General features: G+C 48.3%; 1 protein-coding gene across 1 annotated transcript; it reads left to right on the top strand.

Moving 5' to 3' along the window:
• Positions 1-4,020: 4,020 nt before the first annotated feature.
• On the top strand, positions 4,021-6,339 carry LOC129598406 (uncharacterized). Its single transcript, XM_055496297.1, has 4 exons — positions 4,021-4,079; positions 4,247-5,069; positions 5,134-5,979; positions 6,048-6,339. The coding sequence occupies exons 2-4, from the start codon at positions 4,356-4,358 to the stop codon at positions 6,225-6,227; spliced, it is 1,740 nt and encodes a 579-aa protein (XP_055352272.1). The 5' UTR covers positions 4,021-4,079; positions 4,247-4,355; the 3' UTR covers positions 6,228-6,339.
• Positions 6,340-9,242: the final 2,903 nt, after the last annotated feature.

Below are 9,242 nucleotides of genomic sequence, written 5' to 3'. Positions count from 1 at the left end.
AGAAACCTAAAGAAACCTAAGAAACCTAAGAAACCTAAAAAACCTAAGAAACCTTCAGAGTCAGAGTCAGACTTTGAGCGGTCAGAGTCAGACTTTGAGTAGTCAGAGTCAGAGTTTGAGTGGTCAGAATCAGAGTCAGAATCAGAGTCAGAGTCAGAGTTGGAGTCTAGGCCGTAACGGCCCCGACTGCAGTGTTTTGTCAACTGGGAGATGGTATCGATAGAAAGGTTTTGCTGAACACGCGAAACGGTTCACGCTCCAAAGATTAAAGATCGCACAAAACGAAAGCGGAAAGAGAGACAAAAATACTAGTACTGCGAAGACGGCAAATTGCCCAAGCAAAGTCCACAGCAGAGAGTGTGACTGTGGAAAGTTTCCCGTGCCCCGTGGCGGTTGGCCTGCACGCAAGTGTGAGGAATGCCGTTGCCAGCTTTGACGAAGCGGGGGCTGCCTGGCCCGTACGACAACTGCTGCTTACCAGAACAAATTACTCCTGAGTTCTTCTGCTGAAATTCCCTGAATTCTGATGTGCATTCCTTTGCACTGGTGTATGGAATCAAACCAGAAATTTGTCAGGCCAGGAGTTTTGTATAAATGTGCTGCTAGCCTGGTAACGCCATGCTTAGATTTTATTTTGAACTGCTTTCCGGTGGCGGAGGCACAGTGAACACTGCGCAGCCACTGCCATAGATATCCTCGCTACGTTGCGAGACATCCTTTGTCTCACCAGGTTTCGCAGTGAACTTTCGCTGCCATTTTGTTGCAGAGTTCATTCAAAAATTTTTTTTAATGATAAACAATTAAACTCCGGTTTGATAAATTTGGAAATCTTTAAATCTCTATTGGCCTATTGGGGACCTGTAATAGTGTAATGGCTAGCTACAAAGGCTGCAAAAATCAATGCATATGCGGAGGACACACAGGGAAATCCCAGTACATGGTGTCAAAATGGGATACATCATATATACACTAAATCTTTCGCTTTCGCGCGCTCGGAATCACTTTTTTTTGTAATACTTCATGTCATTGTAAAGCTAAATGATTTGTATACAGTGTTCTGAAAATCGTTTGCCACAACATCCGGTTGCTGAGATATGGCGAATTAAAATGAGCGATCGAGTAAGTTTGAATGCCTTGTTGTGTCCCAAAAGTCTGCTTAAAAAAGTAATTCGCAGTGCGCGAAAGCGTAAGTTTAACTGTTTTAGTGTATGTATGCCATTTTTGACACCATGTACCGGGCCATTTTCCTTAAGGGAAATTGCCCGGTACATGGTAACAAATTCTTGTACATGCGCGCAAACTTTCACTTTCGCGCACTCCCAAACAAATTTTTGTTTCGGTTTATGGGATTTTGTAGCCAGATGATTTGTATACACTGGTGTGAAAACCGTTTGTGCGCGCAACATCCTGTTCGGGAGTTATGGATGTAAAAAAATTCCCAAAAGTTTAAATGCATTCAGTTGTACAAAGTCTCATTATGGACGGATCTCCTTTAAATTTTGCACGTAAATGCACACGGCCATGAAAATTGTTTTTACACCGATCCAGACTTCCACGATTTTTTCAAATTTTAAAATGAATTTAAAAATTTTTGAAATTATTTTAAAATTTGAAAAACATGCTAGAACAGCGGATCGGTGTAAAAACGTTATTCGTGGTTATGTGCATTTCTAGCAAAATCCGAAAGATATCAGTCCGTAATGAGACTTTTGATACACCTGAACGCATTTAAACTTTTTAGAATTTTCTAACAGCCATAACTCGCGAACCGGATGTGGCGCGCACAAACGGATTTCACGCCTGTGTGTACAAATTATCTGGCTACAGAATGTCATAAAACAAGAGAAAAAAGGTTTGGGAGTGCCCGAAAGTGAAGGATTTGGTGCATGTACACGACTTTGGTACCATGTACCGGCTGACTTCCCTTAAAACGGATAACCGCAATTATCGCATTATGGAAAGTGATGCGATACATGACGCCAAATTCGTGTGTATACACCAAAATTTTTCACTTTCGCGCACTCCCAAACACTTTTTTGCAACGCCAAATGATTTATCTAGGTTTGATGTGAAAACTGCTTGTACGCGCAACATCCGGTTGGGAAATCAGAAGTTCGGAAAGTTTTAACGCAAAAAGGCATACCAACAGTCTCATTATGAACCAATCTCCTGCAAATTGTGCACCAAACTGCAAGAAGCACAAGAATGTTTTTAACACAGAACCGGAAGTCTTGACATTTTGACATAAATTTGAAAATTTGAAAACCACGATGGAAACCTGGTTTCGTGTCCAAGCGATCATTATGCGGACGTTCAGTTTTGTGCAACCGCTGAAGGCGGTCCATGATGAGACTGTAGGTGCACCTTCTTGCGTTTAAACTTTCTGGAACCTTTTTTATCCATAACTCCATAACCGGATGTTGCGCATAAACGGTTTTCACACCAACGTGCATAAATCATTTGGCTACAACATGCACAATAAAACGACGCAAAAAGTGTTTCTATGTCAGCGAAAGTGAAAGATTTCGTGTATGTACACGAATTTGGCTCCATGTACGGGTCACATCCCTTATAAGCAAGACTCACAAGACAGTAAACATTTATGCACCCCACTTCGTGCAGAATAACAGGTGATGTTTGCTTACAAAAGCTACAGTACGTTTTTCCCATAGTGTTTTACTTCAGGCATCCTAAATAATAATTATCAATTATGCTGCAGAATTCGTACATTCCGGCAAGTGCGTTTTTCACTTTTATAGTTCTAGTTACGCATGCATCTGTTCAATGTACAAGCCGGTCCGGAGTTAGAGCACCTGAAGGTACAGCTAATGCATCATGAACTCATGCAACTAATGAATTTACATTGTTCGCTGTTCTGTATCGTGCTCTAACTCCGGACAGGCTTGTACGCATACAATGCCATACATGTACTGTATGCATATTTTGCATGCTAATCGTGTATATTTATACTGTACATATGTAAAGTATTCATATGTTATCCTTAACATATACCATGAAACCCGTGAAAGGGTGGTGCCAATACGGTGCTTACTTCGGCTGGGCATCGAATTGATAAGAAGCGGCAAAAAGGTCAAAATTAATAATACAGCAGAATGCGCCAGCGTAATTCGCGTAACTCGGTCGCGGTGCAGCGCGCGCTGCACAATCCGCGTGACCTTTACGTTCAGGTTTGCTGCTGCCACAGTGGAAGGTTCCAGCTCAAAAGGTCCCGAACGGTCATGAACGGAGTGATCGCCACTAACTTTATATTACACAAAAGTGCTGCATCCTGAGGTGTAATGATACGTTGAAGTTTGTGTTTGAAGATTATGCGCGACCTCGTCTCATGTTAATTGAGACACGTTTATTGGATGCTGGTTCTTTCAGAAAAGCGTATTCCGTTAATGCTGGTTACCTAGTCCAATTTGTAGCTGTCACGTGATTGATTGCATCGATCATAATACACAAACAAATCTGCCCGAAAGAAACGCAGAAGTGTGCCGGGGAAGTATATACCCCCGCGTTTTTCGATTGTCAAGCTTGGAAAGCGTCCAGTCTTGCATCGGTCTCGACGGTCTTGCACTCGTACAACGCAACTACAACAACGTATGTAGTACGTACGTACAGATACAAAACGGGGACGCCAGTACCCGTTTTTGGCCAATTAAACTGGATGATTTGCGACCGAAAGGTAGCAGGCCAGATTACTATGCCAGCGCAGTTGCGCTGGTGAAGGCCACCGTACGGCAGACCAGTTATTCGCCTTGCTGCTTACGTAATTCAGAAACCCCCACTTGATGATGTCTGAAAGCTCTTTCACGTTGTACGTACATCAGGGTGTGGAATGACGTCTCCGGCAATAAATTTGTTAGCGAGCGTCTCTCTTCCGTTTGTCAGCCGGTAGAACCGTCTAAAAAGCCGTCCAGTCCATTTTTTCAACTCCGCCTTAAACTGGATATTTCCTGCCACAGACTGCGTTCGAGCAATGCCTGCAAAACTTTGCGAGGCAGTGTGCGAAGCAAATAATTTTTTGAATTTTTCTAAAGTAATTCCGCACATTAAGAAGCTCTTATTCCATGGTACGTAAATACAAAGTTGATAACCGATAACAACAGTGTTGGTATTTTACGATACAGTTCCGGTTTAATATTCTCTTATTCAATTTATTATTAAAATGTGCTTTATATTGAACGTTTCTCAAGCGTATCTTATACTGAATGTACCTCAATTTCGCTCTGCAATTTAGTTTTAGAAGGTAAGCGTTTATTGGGCCGCATCCTGCTTTGTACGCGGTGGTGCATTGCGCATCAGCGGAAGCGCGTTTTCCTTTTCTTAGTCCCGATACATCTTCGAGCATGCCGAGCGGAATGCACCGCGAGAACGCCGTTAAAGTTCTTTTCGACGACGGGATGATGCGGTACGCGCGTGTGGTGGACGCGGCTGAAGACGGACTCTTCGTGGATCTGCTCTGCCCCGACCGACGCCGTGAATTCGTCCCGTTCGACCGTCTGTTCGTGCTCAGCAAGACGAGCGAAGCGGACCTGGCTCGTATTTGCTCGAAACAATCCTCGAACATTCCCGTGGAAGTGCTGGTGGAGGAGACAAAGCTGGGCCCGTGGATTTGGATTTCTGGTCAAGCAGTCCGTTTCGGACACGGGATGGAACACGGGATCGTGGTTAAATGGCGGCGTCCGTGCAGCGGAGAAGATTGCACGGATTTCGTTCCCAGCGAACGGATCCGCTGGACAGTGCAAACGGAGCTGAATCTGCTGCGGCTGGCTCACCTTCAGCGTAAACGTACGACGGGAACCGAAGATGCCTCGGATTACCACACAGTGCTGGATCATGTTGGCCCAGGCACCTTCGTCAAGCAGACTCTGCAGCTGGACGACGTATTTCGCTCCCTGTCTACGGAAGAAATCGAGGCGCTCATGAAGCGGTTGACCGGGTCTGAACTGGATGCGCTGGACTGCACGGTTGCCGTCGTGGATGTCGTCGACGGCCGAGTGGTGTACATTTGTCGACCGAGTCACTCCCGACGAGACGATTCCTGGACGCGGCGTGTTCTGGTGAGGCATCACGATCACTTTGAGTGTGAAAACGATCTGGTTACGAGTTTTGCACGGATTGCAGGCGGCCGTCGCGAGTTTTGACGAGGAGATGGTCAGCGTGTCAAAGCTAACGCACGAGGTCCCGACAGCACACGACCAGATGGCGCTTCCGGGGGAATTATTCATGGAAGTGTTCTCGCACCTAGTCACCGTGACGCAGATGGGGCTGCGCGCGGTCTGCGCAGCATGGAACACGATGCTGTATGAGCCAGTGCTGAGCGGGCGCATCACCATTTCCTTGGAGGAGTACACAGGCTCCCTGTGGCGATTCCACCGCTTTCTGCCAATGGCGACGGTTTATAAGCGTTTGCAGCGGGGTACGCAGCACATTGGGATGACGCATACCGGCGTAAGGAACATGCCGACGAGGAGCGCCTCCATCGAGGACTTGATGCAGTTGTGCGTCATGATCAATTACGTGGCGCAGCAGCGAACCGGCATCCGCCTGCGCAGTCTGCATCTGGACAACTTCAGTTTCGACGTGCTGATCCATTCCGCTCTCGACGGTGCTCGCGTAACTGAATGTGTGCTGCACCAAGCGGATGCCTCGTCGGTCAAGACGGACGTGAACTGGGATTTGCCCCAGCTGTCGGATTTGATCGCCGTCTGCAGTCGTTTGCCGTGCAACACCCTTCTCCTGACCCGCTGCCGTGTGCACATGGTCGGCGCGTACTACTTTCTCGAACAAGTGGAGGAAATCAGTGTCTCGGTGAAGATCCGTACAACGCGGCTGCCGATTAATGCGGATTTCGGCTGCGCGTTGTGGGAGGCGCTGGACGCATTCCTGCCGGTGGCCAATGAACGAAAGCTGCAGGAGCTAATGGAGCGGTTGAAGCACGAGCAAGAACTCGAGCAAGTCGTCTGCAAGGTATGCTTCACAATCACCTTCGTTGGCTAGCAGCGAAAAGATGGTACTACCCAACGGTTGGGTTGCAGATGTTATGCGCGCTGCAGTCGGCCGATCCGCGTCCCTCGGATTACCGCGGGAAGCAGTGGTGCGTGGACGGTCTTCGAGGTATGCAGTTGGAGAAGCTGTCGCGCTTCACCCGGCTCCTGCTCGTCCGCCTGCAAACAATGACGTCCACGCCGTCAGGCTTCGTAGGCGTGCAGTCGTGACCTTTTGGTTGGGGCGCGTGCTCGGTATTCGGGACTGACACGTCATTATAATAATTATCGTACATATTGCTGTCGCTTTCCACTATCTTCGTCGCCACGTCTTTGAGTTGTTCTTAACTGCACATTAAGCCACACGAAGGGAGGCTCCGAAATGACTTTTCCCTTCACTCTGTTTAGAGCTTGATGCTGCTAATCAGTCCGCAGAGTGATCTTGTACATTGTCTTTTGTAGTTGCGTCGTTCGATTGATGTTACTGGTCAATAAACTTTTCGGTGTACGATCGTTGGTTGTTGTCATCATCATCTTGTACGTTCTGCATACTTTTACATGCATCTGTGTTTTAATAGACAATCAGCAAGAGGCGTTTTAATAGACAATCAGGCGGTGCCGGGTGCAACACCAGTTTCATATGCTAAAGAGTTGAGAAGGATGTACAGTAATGTTTTATAAGTACAGACGTAATAACCTCGTTGCAGCAAATCTGAGATACAAGCGTTGACGTAACACAACTTGATTATTTCTATTAAGAACCTCGAAAAGAAGAACCTCGCTTCACAGTATTAAGAACTTCGAAAACTGTCGCTAAGAAGTGGGCCAGGCCACTTCGACGTCGAATTTCGTGCTAGACACAACACAATACATCAGATACTGCGCCATCCTGGAGCAACGTTCGACCTTCATAGCTGCGAGTGGAACCCGGGCAGAGCCCGGCTCCAAGTAGACCGTAGATGTTCGCGGATGATTATCTTGCCGGTGCTTGATAATCTGTAAAGCGTTAAGCCCGGTAAACTCAACTGTGCGTAAACCGCTGATTATGTTGAAGAGAACTCTTAAATTCCTTATAATAGCAATGGAACGGCTGTCACAACGATCTCTGCACTCTCTGAATATTACGAATAAAGCAATGCCCTTACGTCTTTCAAACACACAGCGTGCGCCAAGCCCTTGGTGCCGGCGAGCACACGGCTCCGTTGTTGCTCATCCAGCAGCGGACAGCCTTGTTCAATCATGTCCCACCAGTCGGCGACAGTCAGACGCCGGTCGTTGCGCATCCGTCCGAACGGGATGCGGATCGTGATCGATAAAAAGCCGTCCTTCGGCGAACTGCGTATGTCACACTTAAAGTTCTTCACAATCAGCGTGCGACAAATCGCCGCCAACGAGCCAAAAACCTTGTAAAGGACGAGAATATAATCATCGCGGACAGCCGGTCTAAGGCAACAATTCAAATCCTGGAGCACCAACACCGGCTCCGCGGACTGCACGATGTTATGTAAGAAGGACTGGCTGCTCACGGCCCATGGGAGCAGGTCAAGGCAAGCAGACGATCCCGTGACCACCACATAATCCACGAATTGACTGGTCGGACCGAGTCTGCACGTGGAAGGCACTTGAATGTGCAGTTGGCGCTGGACGGCGGCCGATGTGAGGATGCGGTTCCAACCGGCACAAACCGATCGAAGACGGGTTTTATCAATTGTGTGCAGGTACTGGAAGGTCTCCGTCAAAATCTCTACGGGCAGGAAGCGGAGTGCAACTTCCAGGTCAAGGACCGGCGCTCGCGGTTCCAGCGGTGCTGTCGCCATAGGGTCGATGTATCCCCCTTGTGACTTCTGGCGCTTAATCACGGGGACGTACAATGCCACTGCGTTCCCGCGCCCCCGCTTCATAGTCGGCGTCCCAGTGGCGGATCCGCTCGCATTCTTGGATACCGGAGACCTGAGGACTGTTTCATCCTGCAATAAGGAATTTGGCTTCTGATGATATTTGGTCTAAACTAATAATATTTTTAATAATATTTGGTCTATATCTATATACACACACACACTGAACACAGCATATAGTTTTAGTTTCTAAAATTTCTTACATATAACACTGTCGATTCTTCTATGTAACGATCCAGGTCCTCCTTAGACGCCAACGCTCGCGAAACCTGCAGTTCCCGGATATTATCGAACGGGCGTCTCAGATAGTCCTTTCGGACTAACATTTCTTCAGCGGTGCTGGATACGTGGACGACGGCAGCGTCCGGTCTGCAACGGACGACCGTTACTTTCTCCCATTTCCACGGGTCCGCGGGACTTAACTGCATCAGCGCCTCCACGGGACCACCAGTCCCTGCAACCAGTTCACCGCAATGCACGCAAGAAAACGCACGCAAGTAATGCGCGCCCTTATTTCACTGGCACTTTCCACTTCACCCAACGTTTGCACTTTCACACCAACGCTGCATCGCGCTGACCTTAAACTCTTTACAGTTTGGTGCTCGCAATATAAATAAATCGGATTCTTATATTCAGATTACACGAAGTGAAAATGTACCTGATATGCACTGTGAGCGCCGCAACATTACGAAGAAACGTAACTGTTCATGTGAAACGTGAACGTCTTAGATTACCTGATGCCGACCGTATCCACCGCTGATCATCGGCCGCTGCCACGGGAGACAAGAGAGCCCTTTCCAAAGGAACCAATTCCCTCCGCCGGCCTTCGCACTGAAAATCCACAAACACTCCGCTCTGCGAAACGGCGATGGCTCTGCCGCACTCGTGTACTCCATCCTCTCCAGGGACCTCCAAGACAACAGCGGACGTCTTCGCGTTCTCCATTAAATAAGCGCTTAACATCTCAGAAGTGGCAAAATCTGTACCAAACTTATAATTCACTGTCACTGTCTCGTCGCGGACCAAATTGGCGCGACGCCAATATGGATCAGCGACGCCGCGATGCCTGTATATAACCGCGATGCACCGCGACACTGCATATCCCGCAGTCAGGCATACTTGCCGCGACGCCGCGATGGCCGCGATGCCTGTATATAACCGCGACGTACCGCGAATCTGCAGACACGGCAGGACGGCATGCCTGCCGCGACGCCGCGATGGCCGCGACGCCTGTATATAACCGCGACGTACCGCGAATCTGCAGACACGGCAGGACGGCATGCCTGCCGCGACGCCGCGATGGCCGCGACGCCTGTTTGTTACCGCGACGTACTGCTGTCGTGCCGTAATA

This window comes from Paramacrobiotus metropolitanus, unplaced genomic scaffold, assembly GCF_019649055.1.
Source record: "Paramacrobiotus metropolitanus isolate TYO unplaced genomic scaffold, Prichtersi_v1.0 Parri_scaffold0000121, whole genome shotgun sequence".
In the NCBI taxonomy this organism is placed as follows: Eukaryota; Metazoa; Tardigrada; class Eutardigrada; order Parachela; family Macrobiotidae; genus Paramacrobiotus; species Paramacrobiotus metropolitanus.
Note: the sequence above shows the minus strand (reverse complement) of the source record. Positions and strands in the feature narration are given on the sequence as shown.

Bases quoted from the DNA above. Each gene is read 5' to 3' on its own strand.
- LOC129598406 (XM_055496297.1), top strand. From the start codon at position 4,356: ATGCCGAGCGGAATGCACCGCGAGAACGCCGTTAAAGTTCTTTTCGAC. The intron at 5,070-5,133 runs GTGAGGCATCAC...CACGGATTGCAG, and splicing joins CCTGGACGCGGCGTGTTCTG to GCGGCCGTCGCGAGTTTTGA. The intron at 5,980-6,047 runs GTATGCTTCACA...GTTGGGTTGCAG, and splicing joins TCGAGCAAGTCGTCTGCAAG to ATGTTATGCGCGCTGCAGTC.